Source organism: Orcinus orca, chromosome 2, assembly GCF_937001465.1.
Source record: "Orcinus orca chromosome 2, mOrcOrc1.1, whole genome shotgun sequence".
NCBI lineage: Eukaryota > Metazoa > Chordata > Mammalia > Artiodactyla > Delphinidae > Orcinus > Orcinus orca.
Genome location: NC_064560.1, coordinates 57,819,191 through 57,846,070, shown reverse-complemented (window position 1 = coordinate 57,846,070; position 26,880 = coordinate 57,819,191). Strand labels below are relative to the sequence as shown.

Sequence of the window (26,880 nt, the reverse complement as noted above, 5' to 3'; positions counted from 1 at the left end):
GACAAGCGCAAGACCAGAACATTTGGGGCAAATCCGTACCAAGGATGGGGCAGACAGCACCAGCAGGCGTGACAGGCCACACCATCTCATCCACCTAAACAACAGCTCTCATACTTCGCTGAAAAGCCCCAGAGCCTAACAGCTTTCTCCAACGCTCACATTCCAAACATGACGTGGACTAACTGGAGTGCCGCGTGCTGTAGCCCGGGGCTCTGCTATTCATTATAAAATCGTCACCCCGCAGTCCCCCCTGTGGCCGGCCGGCACCTCTTCTGCTATGTAATCTGTAGACAAAGTACAAATTCTTCATCCTGTTTAGAATGTGCTGGAGTGTGATTTAAAGAAATACATTCCTCTTGGGGTATCATGCTACAAAAATGCCAGAAATGCAAGCCTGAGGGCGGATGATTAACCCTACTCTCTGTCCTCTGCTGCAGAGAGGCTGCCTGGTGCATGGAAAGAGCCCAGGTTGACATGTAGCTCAAGAAGGCAATTTCAGGTCGTGCTTCGCCTCCCCTGCAAATTGCTAATGAAATGATCAAAGAAATACAAAAGTGGCAGGGACGGTGCGTACCCATGCAGAAAAACAGTGGAAGGGGTCTTGAAACATGGATCAGAAACATGGAGGGATTTCTGCAAGAAACAGCACATCTAAGGATGGGATGAGAATGAATATGGCTCAACAAATACAAAAGAATGGGCTGCCTGGGAAGGAAGGGAAAGGGTCCCCTAAAAGAAACCTCTAAATCTGCAAGCAGGAAAGAGACTAGGGGGTCAGAAAGCAGAGAAGTGGTCCAGAGTCTGGACCCAGAGAGGCCAGGGGCAGAGCTCTCACATCACCTTGACTTACAGCAGCCAACCTGCTCCACGAAGAGGAGGAAAGGCCGCTTCCAAGGGGCAGCATGCTAGTGAGAGGAGTGGGTGATGCCCTTGCCAACTTGAGGCTGCCACAACCAGAGCACACAGCGGCCCCTGCCTGCACAACCTCATAGCCCCTGCCAGCCAACCAGACCCCCAAGCTAGACAAATTAAGTTTCAAAGAAATATACAATGACTTAAATCATCTCAAGTCTTAATAAATGTTAAGAACATAGGATGAATAAATAGATGAGGGAGGGGGAAGGGTAGCTTAATAGATGAAAAGATTCAGTACCTAACAAGGAAGGAAGTGATTTGAAAAGCTGGAATAATACCACTCCACTCCATGAAACACATTCCAAGAAAGAAAACAATATTTCGAAATACCAAATCTCAGCGATATTTGAGGAGATCTTTCATAAATAAAAAGAGAACAACCTGAGACCAGGAAAGATTAGTTTTAGATGAAAAACATGATTTCAGGATTGAAAACTCAAATGGAGGCAGTACAAAGTGATACTGCTGAAAGCTCAATTTGCTGAATTAGAAAGATCCAAAGAGAAACTGCCCCAGACATCACGGAAAAAGAAAAAGGAGGTGAGTGCGATAAGCAAACCTCTAACATTCTGAGGGAACAGTCAGGAGATCCATCACGGGAACTGCAAAACAGAGCTGACAGAGGAGAGACATTCAAAGAAATATAAGGACTTCTGCTTCCAGCCAACACAGAGTAACAGAGGCCAGATTTGCCTTCCCTTCCGAAACAGTCAAAACAACTGACAAAACTACTGAACAGTTGAACACAGAACAGTAGTGCTCAAAACACTGGACATGAGGCAGCGAAGGACAGTGATCTGTGAGAGATAGGAAACACACAGGTTGAGCCCTACAGTCCCCCACCACACTACCTGGAGAACTCCAGGCTGCACCGTAGGCACAGGGCACCCAGGCTGAGCCCAGCGGACTCCCTGAGTTGAGGAAATCAAGCTGACAGACCAGGAAGACCAAGCAGCTAGAATCCACAGGACAGAGTACAAGGAGGGAGAGAGGTCCACAAAGAGAACGCCAGAGATCTGTAGAGGGTCCCCCTTGACCTCACATGCATGTGAGGAGATTATCTGAGGACAGGGAAAGCACCAACTGAAATATCAGAAAGGACAGTAAAAACTTGAACACTGAAAAAACTGAAATTCTAGATACAAAAACTACAATGTCTAAGATAAAAAATCCACAGGATGGAATTAATAGCAAATTAGGTATCACAGAAGAAAGAGTGGTGAACTTGGAAACATAGAAAAAAACTATTTAAAGTGAAATACACAGATAAAAGGATTTTTAAGAAGAAAAAGAAACAAAGATAATAAAATAAAAAGAGCATCAATGAACTGTGGAACAACTTCAGCCAGTCTAATATACAGGTAACTGGAGTCCCTGAAACAGGAAAGAAAGATGGAGATAGAAAAAAAATATGAAGAATGAATAGCTGCTATTTTAAATAAATTTGATGAAAACTATAAACCTGAAGACCAAAGAAGCTAAATGAACCCCAAGCATAATAAACATAAGAAAACTGTACTAAGCTAAATCATAATCAAATTGTTCAGTACCAATGACAAAGAGAAATACCTTAAAACCAGCCAGAGAAGAAAAGCGGAACAAAGATAAAGATGACAGCAGGTTTCTCATAGGGGTCAATGCAAGTGACAAGACAGTAGAGCAAAGATACTACCAGAAAAAAACCCCAAAAAACCAAAACCCTGCAGACCAATATCCCTCATGAACATGGACATAAAAATTTTTAAACAAAATGTTAGCAAGTCAAATCCAACAATATGTAAAAAGTATAATACATCACATCCAAGTAGAGTTTACCCCAGGAATGCAAGATTGGCTTTACTTCTGAAAATCAAACAATGTAATTCATTGCATGCACAAACTAAAAAGGAAAAACCATACTATTATCATGATGGATGCCACAGAAGTATTTGACAAAATCCAACATCAATTTGTAATAAAAACACCCTGCAAACTTTGTGTAGAAGATAACTTAACTCAAATCTCAAGTCCTTGAAAAACTGAAGCTAAGATAATACTTAATGTTGAAAGACTAAATACTTTGTATCATCATAAAAAGAACAAAGATATCCACTTTCACTACTCCTTTTCTACATCATATTTTACATATAAGTTCTAGACAATGCAATCAGGCAAGAAAAAGAATCAATTCTACTTCTATATTCCATCTGTTAGAACTTTAAATGAAGAAAATACCATTTACAAAAGCATAAAAATACAAAATACTTAGAGATAAATCTGACAGATGTGCAAGATCTGTACCATGATAATAACAAAATAATGCTGACAGAAATGAAAGAGAAACTAAATAAACGGAGAGGTATACAGTACTCACGAGTCAGAAGATTCAATATTGTTAAGATGTCAGTTCTTCCCAAATTGATCAACAGATTGGATGCAACCTCAATCAAAATCCCATCACACTTTTTTTGTAGGATCAGACAAGCTGATTCTAAAATTCATATGGGACCTAGAAGAACCAAAATTACTCTAGAGAAGAAGTTGGAAGATGAACACTACCTGATTTCATGAAAGCTGCAGTGATCAAGACACTGTGGAGCTGGTGTATGAACAGACAAAGAGATCAACAGACCAGCATAGAGAGTCCGGAAATAGACCGACACACACAGCGATAAGTGATTTTTGACAAAGATGCAAAGGCAATTAAGTGGAGAAGGGACAGTCTTTTCAACAAGGTGCTAGAACAATTGGATATCCACATGTAAAAAAGCAAAAACAAAAAACGGCTTGTCCTGAGCATTACATGAGAAATATTTGTGAAGTTACTTCACAGAGCACCTCAGGTAGTATGTATATATTAGTTCCTTTCATTCTTGGATTCCAAATAAAACCATTTCTTTCCCTGCACCAGAAAACGCATAAAAATGAAAATCGGAGCATGATAACGTGCTCAGGGACTGCTTCTCGCACTTTGAGTAAATTCTACTGCGTAATGGTCCTCTGTGGCTGCCACTGGCCTGGCCTTTCCCCCATCACACTCCATGGCCTTATTCACCTCCCCAGACTTGACAGTACCTTCCCTGCCACAGGGCCTTTTCACGTGTTGGTCCCATGGCTGGGGAAGTTCTTGACACTCCAGGCCCTACAGATTGCTAATCCCCATTCATATCCTTCAGGTCCCAACTTAACAATCATTTCCTCAGAGAGGACTTTCCTTGTGCCACTCTCCCCACTACTGCTAACATGGGAGTCGGGGTCCCCTCTTACTGTGTTTAGACTCCTGTTTCTTCCCCTTAGAACACATCACCATTTAAATTCTATATTCGTCTGACCATGCTTGCTATTTTCCCCCAGCCATGCCAAAAGCTCCATCATAGATGGTGACCACGTTTGTTTCACCCACAGCTGTATTTTCAGTTTCTAACACAGTGATGTGTGCTAAATAAATATCTGTTGGATTAAATAAAGACATGCAAGTTGCCTCCCAGGAAGAGGTTTCCCCTTCATCCACGAAGACTTAGTGGTCAAGCCCTGGGAGCTGGCTTCTGCCTTGGGCCTGGCTGTTGCCAGTGCTAGAGAGCTGGGACAGTGGCGAATCCAAAGACTTGCTTGTCAGGCTGTCCAGGACAAACCTCAGCTGCTCTTGTGGGCAAGCCTGAGGATCCTCATCTCCCGCCTCGGGCTTCTTTACTTCGAGGGATGTCGTGGCCACTGCTGTTGTCCCAGCCAAGTTCCCTGGATCTCTGACCAGCAGATCCCTCTTCCAGCTGCTGGAGTGCTTCAGCTAACGGCTCACACGTGCATCTTCTCAGAGGCGTGTCCTTGGAGTCATTTGGAAGCCGCCTGGCCTAAAGGTGCCAGGGAGTTACACGCACCCCTCGGGGTCTGTGACCAAGGACAGCCCTCTTCCTTTCCTCCAGGTGGGATAAACTCTGGCGCGAGCTCCCTGTGGCATCAGGCTGAAGCTGACCTCTCCTGAACCCAACCTGGCGTGGTGCTGCCTCTGACCCACACTGCCTCTCCCTCACCATTCCTCTTCGGGGGCTCTTTTAGGAGGTGTGTGCACGAACCCCCAACCAGGCGTGGTGTCTGGGGACTCCACCTGAGACCGAGGCTGCCGGCTGCAGAGAGTGGACGCCCACGAGCTTTGAGCACGCAGCACAGGCCAGGCACCGTCTTAGGCACCAGCCGTACGGCAACCCTGAGGAGGAAACCAAGGCCCAGGGAGAACCCGGCCTCTGTTCAAGGTGGCCTCGCCGGGCGAGAGGGAAACCAGGACCCAGACTCATGGCAGACTCTGTCTCCCAAGTCCATGTCCTTCACTTGCCACCCCACGTGTGTGTGTTGTGTGCGTGTGTGCAGACTCCCAGTCCTATCAGACAAGTCAGCTGTGCTGGTTAGAACAGGGGCTGGGGTGACCAAACTGACTGAGCACAGGGATATTATCCCAAAGCAGACAGGGCTGTCTGCCGAGGCCGTCAGCTCTGCCCCTGCGGACATTCCAGAAGGAGCCAGGCGCCCACTCCAGAGGCGTGCTCTGGAAGGAGCTGTGTGATCCAGAGAAGAGTCAGCCCGTGTGACCTCTGAGGTCCATACAATGCACAGCTCTAGTGACTCTAGATCCCCAGAATATGAGCCTTCAACTCAAGGTTAGAGAATGACACTGTCTGTCACTCATTGGAGAGTAACTTACATCATCACCAGAGAGGGGAGAACTGAAACCCACCCGTCAGATCACAGCCTGAGAAAACTGGTGGATAAGAAAAGAAGAGCCAGAACATGGAAGCAACCTAAGTGTCCATCGACAGATGAATGGATAAAGAAGACGTGGCACCTATATACAATGGAGTATTACTCAGTCATAAAAAGAAACGAAATTGAGTAATTTGTAGTGAGGTGGATGGACCTGGAGTCTGTCATACAGAGTGAAGTAAGTCAGAAAGAGAAAAACAAATACCATATGCTAACACATATGTATGGAATCTTAAAAAGAAAAAAAAAAGGTTCTGAAGAACCTAGGGGCAGGACAGGAATAAAGATGCAGACGTAGAAAATGGACTTGAGGACACAGGGAGGGGGAAGGGTAAGCTGGGACGAGTGAGAGAGTGGCATGGACACCAAGTGTAAAATAGATAGCTAGTGGGAAGCAGCCGCATAGCACAGGGATATCAGCTCGGTGCTTTGTGACCACCTAGAGGGGTGGGACAGGGAGGGTGGGAGGGAGATGCAAGAGGGAGGGGATATGGGGATATATGTATACGCATAGCTGATTCACTTTGTTATAGAGCAGCAACTAACACAACAATGTAAAGCAATTATACTCCAATAAAGATGTTAAAAAAACAAAAACAAAGGGAAAACCGAATGTAGATGTTTTCCTCAATTAGCTTCTACTGAGAAAGCAATAAACAGGAAAGGTCAGTGCTATGTGTGCATTTTTATTTAACCATTTGGCGTGAGTCACAACCTTTCAGAGGAAATATGTCTCTTTTTTTAGTGAAACCAAAGGAAACTATTTTAATTTTCTTGATCACGCTGGGGTTTTTGCAATCAAGTTATTTTTAACCAAAGCATTACACAATGTGACCATCACGTGAGAATATTACTGAAACCGAAATCATACCAGCAGGAAGCAATGACTCCATGTGTCTTTTCAAATGTCCTAAACGAACTCCAAATAATTTCATCTGTCTAAAAACAACGCTACTTATAGATTATTTTCGTTATAGTTTCCTCTCATACGTGGAAGGAAAAAAAAGGTCTTTATTTCTTGAGCATCAAACTTAGGACAAAAGATACCTCATTAAGAAATCAAGACTCTTGCAAACAGGTTCTAAAATGCTGAAGCTGCTCGTTTTTCAATCGTGTTGCTACACGATTACATTTTTAACATTTTGTTTCTTTGTTATTTTGATCTTGCTGAAATCTCTCTCCTAGTGTAAAACAGATGAGGCTGTATTATTTGATTGGATTGGGTTTTATTTGGCGGGGATACACCAGGATACAGCAATTCTCAACCTCTAGTTCACACTGGAATCACCAGGGCTGCTCTTACACATACAGATGCCTGGGCTTGACCACAACATAATTAAAATCAGAGAAACGTGGTGAAGCCCTGACATTAGAATTTTTAAAACATCCGATAAAATTCTGATGTGCATCAAGCTTGAGAACCACTGTGTCAGGGGCTGGGAATTAAAAAAACGTATTTACAAAGCAGCTGTTTCAAGCGCCTCCTGCATGTTCCTCAGTTCAAGAAAAGCCAGGATACAGGAATGAGCATGTAGAGAACAGATCTTTAGGGGGTGATTTTAGCGTTTCAGAGAAACGCACCAGTGGTTCTTTGATATGGTTAAATCTGGGCGTGAATTTGAAGCAAGATTTAGAGTTCTCAAGTCTAATTCACATGCCTTTATAATGGGATGGAAAATGTGTATGCTGACCTATTTAAGAACTGTAACCTCAGGCTCCCCCTTTCTCAGGACAGACTCACTGCTCTTGCTAGTTGGGAAAAGACTACTTCCCTCCCCAGATATGGCAGCCCTGCTCCCCTCTCTTCTCAAACCTGGCTGCCCAGCTGAGCAATGGCACAGCCTGGGCAGAGGCCGAGGGCTCCCTCGATTCACCCAGGGAGGCTCTCACTTGAAGGGGAAGCGGCTGGTTCTCTAACACCAAAGGGGAGAATCCACTTGGCTGTACATAAATACAATGAACACAACACTCCCAGCGGTGGCTGTTTCACCTGCATCCCTGGATGTCTCCCTGCCTTCCTGGAAGCCCCTCTGTGCAGGAGTCTGTGCGCCTCTCCGTAACTTCTCTTGCAGAGGTGTGCTCCATGATGAATGGAAAACCCAATCATTCAGTGCCATTCCTAGGCAGGCCTCTTGCAGACTTGTAAAGCTGGGCACACTTAAGTTTTGGACCCTTTCCCAACAAGCTGTTACTCCGGACAACGCAGGACAGGTCCTGAGACAAGGGGAGGCAAGGACAGGAAGAGAAAAGAGTCTGGGTCTGGTGAAGGGATGGGTGCCCTACCCTAGCTGCAGGGTCTGACTCCAAAGGAAGCCTCAGGAAACGCAGGCACTGTGGCTGCACCGACGGTCTAAGTCCTACATCTGGAAACTGATTCTGTACCTTGAAGACCGGCAGAGACAGGCCCGAGCAGTCCAGGTCTGTGTCACAGCAGAACATGGCCCAAGCTGGAGGACAAACTCCACCTCCCCTCTCGGATGTGCCCTGCTTGTTCCCTGCCCTCGGCCATCCTAGCATCGCCCAGCTCCCTCTCTAGCTTCAGGCCCTGACCTGGACCCCTGACCTGGACCCCTGCTCTCTCCCCGTCTGAGCCCGCGCTCAGCCGCGGCGACCTTCCAGCGCTCTCAGCACCACACGGCCTTGGCCCTGGCTCTGGACTGTGGCTGGCTCTGCTCTGTCCGTGAAGACAGTGCAAAGTGGCAGGTCTGGCCCAAGACAGGGGGCGGTGGGCGGGACTCAGATATCACGCAGTGAATCAGGTCAGAACGAGGGCAGGCAGAGAGAGACGGAAGCCCAGGCTAGGAGCTGGAGGGAGCGTGAGAGGCAGGAATGAGACTGCCCATCCCAGTCAGGAGGGGTGACTGAATGCCAGGCCCCACCAGCTCTGAGAGGCTGCTCTGTATCCTGCCTTCGGGCAGGCTTCCCCCTCCTTCAGATGGATGGGGGCGAGCGTCAGCAGGTCCAGCCAGAAGGAAGCGAAGCGGGGGGCGGGGGGGGGGAGCAGGAAGGAGAGGAACTGGGAGAGCACAGCCCTACCTCTGCTGAGGCTCAGATCTGAAGGAGCGCCATGCATAGTTGGGGGAGGGGCACGCAAACTCCACCCCACCCACTGGGCTGCAAGACCCAGTCCTGGGGTCATGACACTGTCGACTCACGCTGCAGCGTGACCCACAGTTATACACAAGGAACAACACTGAGTCTCTTTGCTTCCCAGCGCTGTACACTGAGCACATTCTGCATTGTAGCCAAGTTGATCATGAAAGCAGGCTGATGGGTCCAAAGCGATCCACTGGGGTGCAAACGCATGACAGGAAGGGATGAGCTTTGTGACTTGATTCAACATGACACGTCGGGGCCCTTGAGGGGGAACCTCCAGCTCTCCCCAGTCCAACTCACTTTTGGTGGAAGAAACTTGTCAGTGACAATCCAGGCAGCAACAAAAGGTCACCAAAGGCCCTAGATCATCAGCTTTTAAAACATAATTTGGGCAGAGATAGAACTAGGGTCAGTGGATCATCTCCCCCTGTTGGTTTTGCTGCCTGAACATGTCTTGAATCTCCGACTCCCCCGCGCCTCCTGTACTGGCTTGAATGGTAGGTCCGCAGAATGCACATCTACCCAGAACTTGTGAATGTGACACTATTTGGAAATAGGGTCTTTGCAGCTATAACCAAGTTAAGATGAGGTCATACTCTATGAGGGTGACTCCTAATTCAGTACATCTGGCATCCTTGTGAGAAGAGGGAACTGGACACAGAGACACACACGCCATGTGATGAGAAGGCAGAGATGGGAATGATGTGTCTACAAGTCAAGGAACGTCAGGGATTGCTGGCCACCATCGGAAGTTGAGAGAGTCTCCCCCAGAGCCTACAGGAGGACTCGACCCTGCTGACATCTCGATTCTGGACTTCTGACCTCCAGAACTGTGAGAGAGTAAACTCCTGTTGTTTTAAGCTGCCCAGTTTGTGGTAATTTGTGACTGCATCTCAAGGAAACTAAGACACCATCCTAACCCCTGTCTGCATCACCGCCCCAGGATAATTCCCACACCCTCGTTACCTTGACTCCCCCCACCCAGGCTGGCTCCCACACAGCATGTTCTCCACTCTGTAGCCGGAGTGAGCTTCTCGCAAGCACCATGGATCCCGGGACTCCTCTGGTTGAAAACCTGCAGTGGTCTGGGTACTTAATGCTCTGGGACTGAGCATACACTCTCCTCACCCTCCACCGTCTCCTCGGGTAACATTTAGCTCCCAGATGTCACTAAGCCTCATTCACTCACAAGAGCCCACTCCAACCTGCCCAGATGAGCCAGGTCCTATGTTATTTGTTCTCCACGCCCCCACTGGACTTTTCCTCCTTAACACTTGTCATGGTGTGTTGTGTGTGTTACATGTGATTATTTCTTTGCTGTCTCTCTTCCCCACTAAACTTTAACCTCCAGGAGAGCCAGACTGCGTCAGTTTTGTTCACCACTATATCCCCAACACTCAGCACAAAGTGAGTTAGTACTCAATAAATATGTGCTGGATGAATGAATGAATGAATGAATGAACCAACAGAACAAAGAGAGAAAGAGAGTAAGCACTTCTTCAACCCCTCTCCTCCTCCGGAATGTGTGATGGGGGATCTCAAGCACAGGGTGGGAGGGGGAAGCCATCCTTTCATAACTGGGCAAAACTCAGAAAGGTCAAAGTCTACCCACCTTCCCTTGTCAACAGTGCCAAAATCCTAAGACAGGTTTTATAGGGGTAAGAAGAGAAATAAAGCAAGCAAGACAGATAGTTTGGAAAACCACTGATCCACATCAGTGTTTAAATATAATTTTCAGTTATTTAAAAGTGAATGAGGGCTTCCCTGGTGGCGCAGTGGTTGAGAGTCCGCCTGCCAATGCAGGGGACGCGGGTTCGTGCCCCGGTCCGGGAAGATCCCACATGCCGCGGAGCGGCTGGGCCCGTGAGCCATGGCCACTGGGCCTGTGCGTCCGGAGCCTGTGCTCCGCAGCGGGAGGGGCCACAACAGTGAGAGGCCCGCGTACCACAAAAAAAAAAAAGGTGAATGAAATCTCCACAATTCTCAAACACAATCAGTAATACTATCCCATATGTCCTGTCGTTCATGCTTCAACGCAGTCCTGTAGGGGGCATATTATTGTCTGCATCTACAGGTGAGGAAACTTAGTCCGGGGAGATTAAGTCATTCACACAAAATAAAGGGCCATGAACCGAACTGTCACCAGGTCCATCTGACTCCAAGCGTAGGGATGCTTCCACGACCCCCAGTGGTCTCCCCTCAGGCCCCGTGCCCACCCCATCTCACCCCTCAGCCGCCCTGGTGAGCACACACGCTGGCTGGGGTGGGCTCTCTCTGCTCTCCCTGATGGCAGGGAAGCTGGCCGTCCAGCCACAATCTGCGACGTGTGTGAAAACAATGCCCAACTCCTTTATCCGCGGTGACACCAGAGTGATAATGAACCCAGCAACCCAAGCTGGAAATCTGTCCAGATTCATGAGATATCTTTCAACATAAAATATGTGAGAAAAACACAAACAGCTCAGCAGCAACAACATGCTATGTATGTAGCAAAGCAAAACAAGGCAGGTTGTATAAATATTTAACAATGAGAAAGAACTGAACTGGCGCCAGAGAAACATCTGGGATAACAGATCTAAGTAGGTTGCGGTTTCTAGTGGAAAAGTCACTAGGAAGACATGAAACTAACCAGCTCGTGATTCTCCGATTGCGCTCTCACGTGCATTTACCTAGCACCTCTGGCGACCCAACTCTAAACGCTGTTTCCGGTGGCCTAAGTGTTTACTACACAACTTGGGCAAAGGAGCCTGAATCAAATAAACATGCTTTGCTTGCCACTAAAACACTTTATTTCTATTTCAAAACAGCAGAAACCCAATAACAGTGTTAATAGTTGACTCAGATAAAATAAGGATTTTTTTGGGGGGGCACATTTATCTACGTTACCTAATATGGCAAGAAAGGGACTGATGAATGTGTTTAGGAGTTCAGAGTCTGGCGTTAGTCCAAGGCCTAAGTGTGGCTATTCCAAAGAAAATAAGCTATAGATTTGCAAGTATGGTTTTCATGAAGTTACCTTCATGACTGACATTTGGAAACAGACTATATTTTTCCAGAGCTGATATCACAGGGGTGGACTTCATGGGACCCCTGGGGGACCAATTATTGGCCTGACCTTCTTCCCGGAAGGACCCAGCTGCGTGGCTGAGTCCAATACGGTTTCGTCCTTGCCCTCCTTTGCAAAGTGTTACGACGGAGGCCCAGCTGCCTTGGGTGGGTGAGGCTGAATGCTGACTGCCGTCAGCTCTTTTCCCAGGCAGGTCTGCTGTCCTGTGCGGTGCCACGCGTAACTAGTTTGCTTCTGCTCCAGAGGGTCCGCGAGGGCGCAGTGTGAGCCCGCCCTCAGCTCCTTGCTCTCCTCCTCTTCTGCAGGGGAGGATGCCAACTGCCGACCCTGCAAACCTCCTCCTGACCCTGGTGGAGAGTCTGCCATGTGTGGACTGCAGAGCGAGGTCCCAGGGCTGCAGGCTGCTCTGTGTATGCTCGTGCCCCTGCCTGGCTAGCCAGTGCCCTGGGCATCAAGCCTCCAAGGGCTGCTCCTCCAGCTGCTCTCCCCAAAGGCCTGGCCTCGGGCCCGAGAGCTGGGCAAATCCAAGACGGGCAGCAGAGGTTGCTGGGGCCAATCCCACCGCTTCCTGCCGGTCCCAGCAGTCGAAGGATGTCTCCGACCCCAGCAGCTGCAAGACCCCAACCACAACTTGCTAAATTCTTTAGTTCAGGGCTTCTCAATCTAGAATGTGCATATAAATCCCTTGGGGATCTCATTAAAATGTAGCTCTTGAGTCTAGGCCCAGGGGGCCTATGATTTCTAAGATGCTCTTAGGAGATGCAGGTGCAGCCTGGGTTCATATCCACTAAAGTGGTAAAAACGTGCTATCAGAAGGTAAGAGTTTGTTATAGTTATTAATAGTTCACTGTTAGGGTTGAGTGAGAAAATAAAAGCAAAATGTGCGATGGGTCCCAAAGGCGTCCCCTCTCGCGGACGAGCAGGGAGACTGCACAGCAGATGCAGCATCTTTAACCTCTCCCAGAAACAGCGTGATGACAGGTCAGCCGGCAGAGCTGGCTGAGCACGGCTTCCTGGTGAGCTGCTATCTGTGCCCGGACCGCGGCCCGGCCAAATCCTGTGATCCAAGGCTGAAAGTATCTCTGGACTTCAGCGAAGCTCTCGGGGAGATAGGGAAGCTTAATCACAGCTGATTGGGACATGTGAATCACGCACTGGAGCTTTCCAGCCAAAGGCCTCAGGGACCGACCTGGCTGGGGCTCTACCCGAATTATCACAAGTAATTTGGAACAATTAAGAAATGGGGGTCCATTCATTCAACAACAGCTGGAAACTCCTGTCGGTGATTGGGAAGGAGAGGCTGCATCCCAAATGACCTTTCTATGGCCATGCAAAACAGGTAATGGTTGAATGAATGAATAAATGATTTTTTTAAAAAATATTTATTTACTTATTTATTTGGTTCACCAGGTCTTGGTTGCGGCAGGCAGGGTCCTTAGTTGTGGCATGCGAACTCTTGGTTGAGGCATGCATGTGGGATCTAGTTCCCTGAACAGGGAGCGAACCCGGGCCCCCTGCATTGGGAGCACAGAGTCTTAACCACTGCGCCACCAGGGAAGTCCCCAATGATTTTTAAAAAGTAGTGACTGGATAAAGAAAGAGGGGGAGAGAGGAAAGAAGGAAAGAAAAGAAAGGAAGGAAGAGAGGGAGGGAGGGAGGGAGGGAGGAAGGGAGGACGGAAGGAAGGAAGGAAGGAAGGAAGGAAGGAAGGAAGGAAGGAAGGAAGGTTAATCGAAACTTGGCTTTACACTCTTTGTGCCTTTGGACAGTTCTAACTATTGCAAAGTTCTTCCCTATACTGAACCAAAAGGCTGACCCAATTCTCTGAATGAAGGAAGAGTCAAGCAGAAACAGAGCCACAGAAGAGCAGAGTGGGGAAATGGGCCAAATAAACCTAGTCTTGACGAGGCCACGGGTTATCCTCTTCCACGTCCGCTTCCCAGCCGGGGCCACCAGGCACTTCCTGCGCAGCACAGTGTCACTGACAAGGCGTTTCCAGTTTCTGCTCGCCAGGATCAGCGCTTTCCAGAGTTCGGCAGCCACAGTGGTGGTGAGTGGGTGGGGTCTTGGGATAGATCATGGAAGATACAGAGAAGGACTCGCTCTCTCTGCACTCTGCTGGGCAGGTCTCTGTGCTGCTTGCCCTCTGACCCCACCCCTTGGGCACATCCAGTTATAGTCAGAGGCTCTGCCACCATCTAGAAAGCCTGGGCCTCTCCTTGGTTCCTCTCCTTCCACACAGTAAGCTGGGGCTCAGGTCACTCCAAGACCCACAGTAATTATTTCTGCAGCCCCTCCCTCCATCAAACGTTTACCTCATCACTGCCCTCCCTCATACCTGACACTGGCTCCATCTTCAGCTCAGAATCCTTTAACCCCAATATCCCCAGCATTCCCAGTAAGAGGAGAAGGTGCTCCCCGTTCTCCAGGAGAACGCCCATCCTTCCCCATGGGCATCACTTCTAACGCCCAGAGCCTGGCTCTCCCAGCCAGGGCCAACTTTTAGTGACTGCGCTAATTTCCTCTGGGAAATCACATCTCCCCACCTCTTGGGTCCAAGTGCCCTGGATGGAGAAGCTGGCCTCACACCCTGGCTCAGACTCCCTAGCCACCGGAATAGGGCAGAGCAGGTGTCCCAAGCTGGTCCAAGAGAGCCAATCCTGGGACATTTGCTGGAAGTACTGGGAAGGCTAACAGTTTCTGCTGGTGTTGCAAAGCTAGTAGAACATAAACTTAGAGCTTCTAATAAACACCTTTTTTGTTATATGAGGAGAGCCTGGGTGAGAATCAACCCTGCCTGGGGCAGCCCCACTGCTGGCTATAGTGTATATCCAAAAGGACTGCAAGCAGGATCTCAAAGAGCTATCTGCACTCCCACGTCCACTGCAGCATTGTTCACAATAGCCAAGATACAGAAACAGTCCAAATGCCCGTTGACAGATGAATGGATAAAGAAAATGTGGTCTATACATACAATGGAACATTATCCAGCCTTAAAGAGGTTAGTCCTACCATTTGCGACAATAGGTTTGGACCTAGATGACAGTATGCTAAGTGAAATGAGCCAGTCACAGAAGGACAAATACTGCCTGATTCCTCTTATACAAGGTGCCTAAAGTGGTCAAACTCATCGAGGCAGAGAGGGGAATGGTGGTTACCAGGGGCTGGGGGGAAGGGGAAATGGGGAGTTTGTGCTTAATGGGTATAAAGTTTCAGTTATGCAAGATGAGTACGTTCTAGAGATCTGCTTTCAATACTGTACCTATAGTTAAGGATGCAGTAACGTGCACTTTAAAATGGAGTAAGGAGGGATCTCGTGTTCAGCGTTCTTAGAAAAGAAAAAGAAAAAGAAAGGAGAGAGAAGAAGGAAGGGAGGGAGGGAGGGAGGGAGGGAGGAAGGGAGGAAGAAAGAAAGGAAGGAAGAGAGGAAAGGAAAAAGAAAAAAAGCCACGAAAGAGCACAAGGAACTTTTTGGAGGTGAAGGATGCCAAGGCCACCATCCAGGGTCCACTCCAGGGACATTTCTGTCCAAATGTGGTTCACTCTGCCCCTTTAAACATTGCCAGACACATTAAGACTTCCCACAGACAGAAGTGTCCACCCAACTCTGGTGAGCCCGCTGGCTAAACCCTTGACCCAGAGCCTGACCTGCCCTTGACCATCACTTCCCCCACCAACTGCCCCAGCTGGGTCTCCTGACTGGTTTCAAAAAGCCACATCCTGTGTTCAAACACTGAAGTCTGGAAAAAGACAGCTCTTTCCACAGAAGGTGATTTCAGCTGTCAAACCAACACTTCCTGGCTGCTTTATTTCCCTTTCACATCCCTCCCAGATATCTAACTTTACAAGGTGTGTTCCCAACGATTTCTACAGGGAGTTCTCTAATTCACCCCAGGCTGGAGGATGGCAGAGCACGTCTTTCTTTGCGTCTGTTTCAGCGCCGTTGTTTTACAAGTACGGTCACGTGTCACCATTTCAGGAGACACGAGATAAGCACAATGTAGGCTCTGTCCTCACACCTTAATCCTTTATCTTCTCCCTCCTTTTCATGTATCATTGATAACCAACTCTGAGAAAATGACTATTATCGTTCAGAAACAGTGGTACTGCTGTCACTTTTGACAACATCTGATTCAGTCTTATCATAGGTGTTATGGACTGGACTGTGTCCCCCCTAAATTGATATCTTGAAATCCTAGCCCCCCAGAACCTCAGAATGTGACTGTATTTGGACACGGGGCCTTTAAGGAGGTGAATAAAGTCATATAAAGTCAAAAGAGTATGGCCCTAATCCAGTAGGCCTGGTGTCCCTATAAGAAGAAAGAGGGAGTGGGACTTCCCTGGTGGAGCAGTGGTTAAGAATCAGCCTGCCAATGCAGGGGACACAGGTTCGAGCCCTGGGCCAGGAAGATCCCACATGCCATGAAGCAACTAAGCCTGTGCGCCACAACTACTGAGCCTGCGCTCTACAACCTGCAAGCCACAACTACTGAGCCCATGCGCCTAGACCCCGTGCTCCGCAACAAGAGAAGCCACTGCAATGAGAAACCTGCGCACCACAACGAAGAGCTGCCCCTGCTCGCCGCAACTAGAGAAAGCCCGCACGCAGCAACGAAGACCCAACGCAGCCAAAAATAAATAAATAAAGAGGGAGAGACACCACAGATGTGTGGACACAGAGGAAAGTCCATGTGAGCACAGAGTGAGAAGGTGGCCGTCTACAGGCCTGGGAGAGAGGTCTCACCAGAAACCAAACCTGTCAACACCTTGATCTTGGACTTTCAGCCTCCAAAACTGTGAGAAGATAAATGTCAGTTGTTTAAGCCACTCAGCCTGTGGTATTTTGTTATGGCAGCCCTCGCAGACCACTACAATGAGCAAAGCACTGCCTCATTTGCTCACCAGGCTTCTGCTGAATGCCTACTGCATGCCAAGCACCGAGTAAGGCTCTGCAGGCAGACACAGAAGTGGATGAGGATCCAGTAGCTCTCAGTGTGGCAGGAAGAACACCATTGCACAAACAGATCTATCATAAAGTGGAATGCACGCATCATGGTATAAGTCAGCTCTACTATAACGCTTGTTTTGAAAACGCAAATCTGTTCCAGTGCCATTGATCCATTGGGGGACAATTTGAGCAGAATGTGAATTTTGTGTTTGCTGATGCATGATTTCATCTGCAAGACATATTAGATGAACACAGAAAACTGCACCCAGCTGAACTCAGCCACATAGGAATTCACAAAATGCACACACTCAGGCACACAGCAGCCGCCTCAATTTACCGTGTGTGTTATGAGCCATAGCCTGTCCAACATCTGGTGTTACAGTTTTTGATTTCTGCCTGATTTCACATGACTGTCCTTGCACCATTTCACAGGAACACCCAAGTGGCAGCCCTTCTGAGGCTCACTTCCATAAGTAAACTTCAAGTCAGTTTCAAGGTCAAGTGCCACATTTATGGTACTATTTATAAATTTCTTAACCATCGAATGTGTCAAGCCGTGCTCCCATTTTTATCAGGTTCCTAGTTTTGTTCTTACCTGTCACTGACAAATTTTTGAGTGTTGTGTTCCCAGCCCACTTTCTCCCACTAAGCCCTGTGGGTTTTGTTTCATGATTCTGTTTACTGCAGTGATTTTTATGACACGCATTTTGGGTTAGAGCAGAGCTGACTGTATTTAAACGTCTCAATGAGAAATTTCATTTCTGGTAAGTAAGGTCTGGGAAATCAGTGCCTATAATCAGGTTCACAAATAATCATGCACTTGAGGCATAACCCTCATTTCAGAGCATGTGCTTGTGACTAATGTGTCAACAGTGCTTCCTAGGGGCGACATGCCCTAATTGCAGGTAAAATATAGGAAAAAAATGATGTATTAAAAATGAAGTTTTAAAACATTACAGGATGAATGAAGCTATTACACAAGCTAAGTCAAATACATCCCTCACCTGTAGGCAATTTTTTCTGACCTCCAGCTTCCTGATATGTTTAATGAAAGAAATTTTTCTCCAGGGAAAAGTTTTGAGAGAGAGAGAGAGAGCTACACTGACCTGTCATTGAGTTTTCTGAGGTGCACAGCTGCTCTCTCAGCTTCTCCACATCGTCAGGATGCACCTGTTCATAGAGGGTGCTCCCAAACCACTCTGACTGGGGCTGGTTCAGCACGGGGGTAACGGAGTCAGACACATAAATCACTCTCCCCGTCTCAGCCGCCACTACAAACAGAAATCCATCAGCCGCTTCAAGGATGAGATGCTTCAGTTCCTGGGAAGAAAAAATCATGATTAGGACCAAGCATGGACAAACCCAGGACAATTAAATAGTCTTATTAGCAACCTTCAACTTTTATTCAGAAATTCATTGTGATACACAAACAGTTTTTGGGGCTTTTGTTTGTTTGTTTTGGAAAAATGAGCTGTAAAAATGCACGAAGCTTATACTAGCCCTAAGATACAGCTACTCCAAACACTGTTAACCCTGTCTTCACCAGCCCTTTCTTAGGGAGAGAGGAAATTTCCAGCCCTGGGGAATGAGAGAGCAAGAAGTGATCACCAGGGAGGTGTTGGGTTGTCAGAGGTGTGAATGGCCTCACCTACATATTCAAACTGCAGTCATGTCATTGGAGCAGAAGGGCCCGGTACACAAGGGGCTCATGGAAGGGAGGGAGGGACATGGGAAAGTGGGAGGAGAGAAGGAAAGGCACCAGGTGTCTCCCCAGCCACCACCTGCCACACTCAGAGTGCACTCATTCTTCTTCTCTTCCTTCCTTTCTGAGCTGAATGCTGGCGGCAGATGTAAGAGTATCACCTTACATCTGCATGTCTGTCAAACTTTCATGACTCCTTGACAGCCAACATCTCAACAGACTCTCAGAGTAATCCCAGAAGGTGGCAGGGCACCTAGCATTGTCCATGTCACTTTACGGTGAGAAGAGAGGCTGACTGCACCAGCCCTGGAGTCACACTCACAGAGCTCATGACTGTCAGTGAAGGCAGGAAGGAAGCTGCTTGGGATCAATGAATGGGCGGCAGGAAGCCTGGCCATCATCCCGAGAGGGACATAGAGGGGGCAAAGTCAACTCTGTTATAAAGTCTTCTCTTTGCAGGGCCTGCAGGCAGCTCAGGTGTGGCTACCTACCCTGTCATTCTCCCATCAAGCTCAGGAGCCCTTTCCTGCTGAATGAAAGGGGCTCCGTTCCTGCAGGAGTTGGGGGGCTATCTCTTCCCCGTGTGCTGGGGTCCACAGCCGCCTCTCTAACAACCTCACACACTGCTCAGGGCCCAAAGAACAAAGGGATCCTTCCAGTCAGTGGTTGGCAAGCACTTTTTGCTGGGAATCCTTTGTTCACGTGTAATCTTAGGCGGAAGCCCCTCTGTAACAACAGAGTGAGGGCCATCTGCATGGAGGCAAAAGACGTGGAGTCTAGAGCATCTGACCCCACCTTCAGTGCCCGTCCCGAGGGGGCTCCAAAAGCCCGAAAATTAGAAAATGTGAGTCTGCTGGGGAGCAGAAACTGGGGAGATTTGCCAGCGTCTCTGAGCCCTTGGCCGAGTCAGAACTGTAACATCCTCTGTCTGGGAATCTAGCGTGGAAGCAGGCTGTACAAGCATTTTTTTAAGGAAAAGTTTATTTTGTCCATTTCTCTTGCTTGGCCTTCTGCTGTTCCATGTCGCTTAGATGTTTACTCAGTTCAGAAGATTGGGTCAGCGGTTTTACTTTCAGTATGGAGAAGATCTTGCCAACAGGAAGGACTGTAAAAAATGAAACAGGTTGTCTGGGAAAGTAGAGAATTCTCTGTCTTTGGAGGAGAGGAAGTGGACGCTGATGCCTCCACGTAGGTTTTCACAGTTTCAGCCCTTTTGCAAGGACTGTGGGAAGGGCTTATGGAACAGAGCCTCACCCTCATCACGGGCCCCTCCTTCTACACCCTCCTCCCCGGTTTTTGTCTTCTGGGAGCACGTCACTCATGACCAAGGTCCTGTGCCTCGAATCCAGAATGAGCCTTGCCTGTATTCTCCAGTTAAGCCAACAGTTAGGTCTAAAGGCACGGACTGTGGCATGAAAGGAGACCATCAGCTATGGCCCTTCCACTTCACCGTGCAAGTCTGGGCTCCCTACTGAGCATCTTCGGCTTCCATTTCTTCACACGTTTTCTTCAGTGAGATTCTGTGAGGTTCAGTGAGATCTTACACGTGAAGGACTTAGTAAAGGCTTGGCACACAGTAGGCGCTTAACACCTGTAGCTGCTGTTGTCATCAACAACCTACCTGGGAACCGAGAGAGAAAGATGGGGAGGACTCATGTAACTTGCATAACTGCCTTCTCTCTTCTCTTCACTTTCTTAATCCTGAGTCACTTACAGGTAAAGAGATTAATGTCAAATATGGACCCTGGCAGGTCCACGTAAGGATTAAAGAAATGCAGAGAAAAAGCTTTTCACGATCCTAGTGGTCATAATGCATTTCTGTCTGCTCACCTGCCAGCTCTCCATCCTTCATTCCACTGCAGCCCCGTGTTAAACATTCTCCTCTGCTGCCTCCCTGACCTGTCTCCACGACCCTGCCCGGTGGGAGCCATCACTGTGGTCCTTTTACAGAGGTGGAAAGAGGCTGGGCCCTGTGCCCTGGACCACCGGGCCCCGTGGCCTCCCAGCGAGGGTCACTCTGCTGCCACACCTCCTCACACCTCGAGGTGAGGAACACGTGGGCCCTGGGATGACCCAAGCCCTTGCTAAAATGCCTGCCACACAGGAATACATGTTAGCTCCTCTCCCTTTGCTCTTTTTCTAAACCTAAGTCCTGTGACATGAACGGATTCTTCACACTGGCACAATAAACGATTCTGTCTCTGGACACGCCTTCCTCACCTGTTCCTCCAAGGCTCTGTGCTCACTGGTCTGCTCGTGTCGAATCCCTTCCTCTCCCGTTTCTGTGCATCTTCTGGGGCTCCTTCACAGCCTGCCAGGGCCAGCTCTCTCCCGAGAAGCCCCCGACGAGACCTAACACTTCCTACCTGCATCCCCGACAGCACATCACTTCCCTTTCCCCTGCCTGCACCATATACAAAGTGCTCTCAAGTCCATCATCTCCTTTATCCTGCAGTACCCCTCAGAGTCAGGAAGGCAGAGAGCTCATGTTCATCCACAGGTGAGCAAACAGAAGCTGAGGGCATCTGATGATCTGCGCTACTACTGACCAGCATGGAGAAGAACCATGACCCAGAACACAGGCCTTCCAGCGCAGGGAACGGTCAAGTTACAAAATACTTCCCACTGACCATTTCCTGGGTTTGCTCTTCCCAACTATGCAGCTCCTAGTACAGCTGTTAAATACATGGTTTTGGGGTCTGACCAACCTGTGTCAACTCCTGGCCCCGCCACTGAGCAGGGGACTGACGCTCTCTAAGCCTCCAGTCCACTTGCTCATCTCTAAAGCAGGGATGAATTACAGAGGCTTCCTCCTCGGGCTAGAATAAGGATTGAATGAAATCCTGCACAGAAAGATCTGACTTTGACCCCGGCTCAGGGCAGAGGCCTAAGTGCTGGCTGTTAGGATCCTTGCCACTATGATTGTTGTGACAGCTACCAAAACTTTGATCGCCATCATGATCACCACCGCTATTCTACCACAGAAGAACTGTGGTTTTGCTTGGCTTTCTCCTATATTAGCATGCTAAGCACAATGTCTTTTTTTTGAGTGATGCCTTATTAAGGTACATGGGAAATTTAAAAAGCAGAGGACGCAAAATCAGACAAACACCCCTGGAAGAGCGTTTCCTAGTGAAGAATGGAAATAAAATCCCCTGGTTTCGTCCCTACCTCAGCCTTTAACCCTGTTTCCCCACGTAGCTTGTTTCATCTTGGCGATGCTGTCAATCATTCTCTCCCCTTCCAATGATGCCATTACCGGGGAAGAAAAGCACGCAGGCGAGGGACCAACGGGGTACCTGCTCCGTCAGGAACGAAGGCTTGTAGGCGCCGTCTGTGGACTTGTTCCCGGTGCCCCGCATGGACTTCATGTGCGAGACGGCCATGCGCAGGATGGTGAGCTTGTCTGGCTTCCGGGCCAGCGCGCTGCACGTGGGGACCATGTCAGAGAGCTCGGTGATGTACTGGGTCATCTTGTTCCGCCGCCTCCTTTCAATCTCACTGTGGTTCTCTCTTCCCGAAAGCACGAGATCAGGGGAGGGGGAAAGAGAAGGATCAGACTGGGGGTTACTGTCTGACGGTGTAAAACGGCACGTACATCGTTAATGCCAAGTCATCAAAAGACTAGCTCGTAATGGCTAATTCAGTGGCTTTGAACACATCTTGGGCAGAGCAGCTCCCCGACACATTAGCAAGTTTCTTTCTCGGGGGGTGGGGTGGGGACAGGCTTCTACAGATGCCTCAGACTCACCTCTAAATATGTACTCAAAGCTTTCCACTGCTCCTATGTACCTAAGTACTTTTTAATAAGCATAAAGAATGAAGACATTATCCTTCAGGCATCAAAGTGAACTCAACATGCTTTCCACGTGCACCCACGGATCTGTACATGCTACGTGTGCGCACACACACACACGTGCACGCGCACACACACACGTGCACACACACCGAATGTAGTTACCATCTGCTCAAATACGTGGTTTACTTTGACCCGCAGTGAGAAACATGTCTAGCCTTGCCATTCTTGGTGTCACTGAACAGCCACGCCACAGACCTACGTCACATCGAGTTGTGAACAAGCCTTTGCACTATGTGCTGCACATTTTCTGCAGCTTAGTAACAGAACAGGTGCATCCCGCTCACTAAACAACGGAGAGCCCATTAAAAAGCCCAGCGCTGCCAGGAATTCTGAGAGCAACCCTCGCTGACGTGTTAAGATGCTAAACTAGCAAAAGGGATGATAGCATGTTTCTGTCTCGAGATTATCACCTCTAGGCTTGAAAGGGAGTGACAGCCAACCCAGTTCAACGACACTGAGACAAAGCTGTCACCTTGGATAAAAGAACTGTCTAAAAGTACATCACACGTCCGTTGTAGGATTTAGGGTTTCACAGGTGCTCAAAGTATGAGGGTGACACTAAGCAAGAAAGGAAGCACCCCAGGCAAGGCTGCCTCACACGCTGCATGTATCCATGGGGCTTCGCACCCCACCCTCCCAGGCTGGGAGCAGACGCCAGGCAGGCCTGATCACAGGCAGGGGTCACGTGAACACGCGAACAAACCAAGGGGGAGGAGCTAAGCCGGGAGGCCCGGTGAGCACCTTCTATACACAAAGCACTGAGCCAGCGCACAAGGGGGAGGGGACCAAAGAACCAGGGAATGCCCCGCTCCTATCCTAGAGCAGCTAAGTACCAGTTAGGATGGTAAAACATCACCTTGCATAGTAGAAATGAAGGCAGGATGGGATTAAATGCTCCCAGAGGCACATGGAAAGTAAAGACCCCAGGAGAGAATAAGAGAGGAGAGGGGGAGGTGCTCCTGGAAGGGCTGGGGGAGGAGCTGGGAGGGAGCAGGTAAAGGGGGCGTATTCTGGGGGGAGAATCAGCAGGATCAAAGAAAGGGCTGGAATTGGGATGCAGCCTCTGTGGGCAGGAGCAGACAGGCCTGGGTGCAGGGGCGGTCCTGGGGCTTGGAGGAGAGGGCCGAGCAACCAGGAGCGTGAGAAACTGGGCTGGTAACAGGGCCTGGGTCTCCCACGCCCCTCAGCGGGCTGCTGGGGAGAGGTTCGGAGGTGGGTGAGTCCTGCGGGGAGGCAGAAGGAGAGGGCAGCTGAGGCCAGCAAGGGGACTCCTGGGGCAAGGTCTCCCCTCCTGCCCATAGTGAGGGCCCTTGGCAGCGGACTAGGGAGCACAGGAAACAGCCGGAGGCAGCCCAAGCACCCCTGCTGCACGGGGCAAGGGAGGATGCCCGCTGTTCGGGAGAAACGGCTCTCGGCTCTCAGGTTCCTGGGCGGGGGCTCGTATACTGTGGAGAGAGTAAAGACAACCAAGCGGAGGGGGTCCATCTCAGAGACGGGGCAGTGGGGAGAAGGGGGCAATTGGTCAGGGGACTCCTGTGTGCCCCAGTCTTCATCACCATCACCCACTTGTGCCCTCCACACACACCTGTCACAGGTGGCCTGGAGCCGCTGGCCCACTGTGCACTGTACACCGGGAGGGCCTGGGTGAGCTCGCTCGGGGGCGTGCTCTCCACCCTGCCAGCCTGCACCTCATCGAGGCAGACAGGAGCGGAGACGGTGTGCAGAGAACGCTGCCTGGGACTGCTGAAGGGTGTCTCGGACAGAAACTCTGGCCACGCAGGAACAGTACATTACGATGCGGGATGCACATCCCTGCCGGGGGGCCCTGGACATGCTTCCCCGTATCTCCTGCTCAGAGACACTCCCGAACCCTAACTTGCTCCTACGGCTTGCCGTCTAAGTTCCACCTCCTCAGCTTGATTTTTAGGACCCCCCCTGCACCCCACGTCGGGGCCCACCCACTTTTCCGCCCTGTGTTCCAGCAGGCGCTCAGCTCCTTCACTCGCCTCACAGCACAGGAATGCGCTGTCCCCTCTTCCTCACCTTCAGGGCAGCCCACAGTGAAGTGCTTCTTCCCCTCACACTCGGTCTGCGTCAGATCTTTTCTAAATACCTGCCGGTTCTCTTCTACCTTCTCCCGGCCCACGCCCACCGGCTGGTACCACTTCTCACCCCCTCAACTCGGTGCCACCAGCCTCCGCAGTCTGGTCACCTCTTTCATCTCATCGCCCTCAGTTCAGTCTGCGTGCTGTGACTGGGTGGATATTTCTAAAGACGCAAACCCAGCTCTTCCCTTTCCAGCCCTTCAGTGATGCCCCAGACCCACAGGGCCAAGTCCAAGCCCCTGGCTAGCTACCACAGCAACCGCGCCAAGACTGGACCAGGGCACGCCTGCTTCTGATCCTATTTCCAAAAGAGCCACAGACCATCTCGCCTTGTAAACATCTGGGGGGAAGAGTCTTTGTGAAGTTCTTAAACATGGATCTAAAGCAATTTCATCCCTGCACTGGATAAACCCAACTCGTGACATCAGGTGCTTGACGGAGACGCGAGGGCAACTGTTTAAAACCGACTGTATTGACTGACCAGTGCAGAAAATGCTCCAATCGTTTCACGAAATAAGATTGAGTTACCAACAGGAGGTCAAAACGACGAAGAGCTGCCGGTTACCTAGCAACAAGATAAATGAGTGTAGCTACGGAATCTATTAAAATACGTATATGTCTATTCATATACATGTATGTATATATAGGTCCGTTTTGAAAGATCACGGAGGCAAGAAACAGGAAAAACACCCTCTTGGGAAAACAGAAGGAAGTGTCCCCAGGACCCAGGCCACCTCCTTCACAGGGTGTGGGCCGATGCGGGGTCTGCTTGGAGGAGCTGCAGGGGCAGCCTGTGCCCTTGGCATCTGAGTTTCGTGTGCCCCACCTGCAGCATCAATAAGGCAATGAGCCCCTCTGTACGTGGGCACGGGGCAAGGGCTCTGCAGCAGTGACAGCTGAGGATGCAGGCACAGCCGTCGGCTATAACACCTCTGCTGGGACAAGAGGGCCCCCAGCCTGGCCCAGGAACACGGTTGCAGAAACTAAGGGCAAGAAAGAGGAAGTGCAGCTGCACACTGCCTTGGGTTTCTCTTCCAACTCGGCTCCCAAGGCTGACCTCCTAAGGGTAATCGGAGCAGTGAGATACACGTCCATCCTGATTAAATACAAAATAGGGGTGCTTTGGAAATCTCAATAAAGATCTTCCTTCAACTCCGCGGATGGCAGCTGAGTCTCCCATCTCTGGTGGGAAGGGAACGACAGACCTGCACAGGCAGATGGACAGGACAGCTCCACGCTGGGGCCAGGTCTCCCGGTCACCACAGACCCAAGACACCTGGGGCACCTCAGGGTCTGAGTGCTGGGGGCGGGCAGGCAGGACAGACGCTGACAGACCAGCAGAGGCAACAGAGAGTGGGCAGGCAAGGACACAGCCCCTGTGCACAGCGAGTCCCCCACATACAAACCTTCAAGTTTCGAACTTTCAAAGACGCGAACGTGCATCTGATTCCAGCGAGGAACCAGAGCTTGCGCCATCCACGTCAGGCGTGAGTGACGTTGCAGCTCGCCCTCCGTCTCCTGTTGCTGATGATCCTTCAGCTCTAGCATCTCCCACCTCCTCCCCCTCCTCCAGTCAGTAACTCTTCTTGCCTGTTCACTCGATGCCAGCCCCTGGACGCCAGCTGTCGTACTGTACTACTGTACTTTTCAAGGTACTGCACTGTAAGAGTCAAAATGTTTTCTTTATTTTTTATGTTTGTCTTTTATGTATTATTTGTGTGATAAGTATTATAAATCTATTCCAGTACAGTACTAGAGAGCCGACTGTGTTAGCTGGGGACCTAGGCTAACTCTGCTGGACTTACGAACAAACAGGACTTACAACAAAAGTCCCGAGAAATCTCCAGGAACCCGAGGGCCCCAAGACCCTGCATGCCCCTTAGGCAGGCCTGGCTGAGAGGAGCGTGTGGTAAACCTAAGTCCTCCAGCTGCCTCTCTTTGCTCTTGTCACCAGCTGTGAGCCCTGGGGGTGGCAGACAGCCTGACACCATCAGGGACACGACCAGCTCCCTCTCGGCCTGGTCACCCACATGGCCAGGTCCCAAACCTGAGAAGTCAGTGCTGACACCCACCCCCCGCCATTGCCAGCTTAGTAGCTCCACAGGTGACAGGACTGTTGGTAGAGCAGCCCTGCTCCCGTGGGACCAGGGCCACGCTCCTCTATGACACCTCAGCTTCCACCGCCACCTCCTGACACACGCGCTGCTCTCCAGGCCACCATGGTCTCAACAACAGACCAGCAGGAAACAAGCAAAACGCCTCTTCTGTCCACTTGGATACACACGGCCAAGCAGCAGGAAAGGTCTGATTCGGTAAAGGTCTTCAGCACTTCTCATGCGAAAGCAGCATCCGTCCCCTCCAGCCAGGGGGGAGTCAGACTGCGGGAGGAGACCCTTTGCGGAGGTGCAGACCATCTGTCCCTCAGGACTGGGATGGGGAACCATCCTGACCAAGGGG

General features: G+C 49.7%; 1 protein-coding gene across 9 annotated transcripts in view; it reads right to left on the bottom strand.

The window, feature by feature from the left end:
* The window catches only part of ARNT2 (aryl hydrocarbon receptor nuclear translocator 2), a 198,772-nt gene that overhangs the window by 108,687 nt on the left and 63,205 nt on the right, over positions 1-26,880 (bottom strand). For all 9 annotated transcript variants that reach the window (XM_033402969.2, XM_033402973.2, XM_033402966.2 and 6 more), the window contains exons 4-5: positions 21,759-21,972; positions 17,864-18,077 (exon numbers count right to left, since the gene is read on the bottom strand). In XM_033402969.2, the coding sequence (XP_033258860.1) occupies positions 17,864-18,077; positions 21,759-21,972 (428 nt within the window). The remainder of the gene's footprint in view (positions 1-17,863; positions 18,078-21,758; positions 21,973-26,880) is intronic.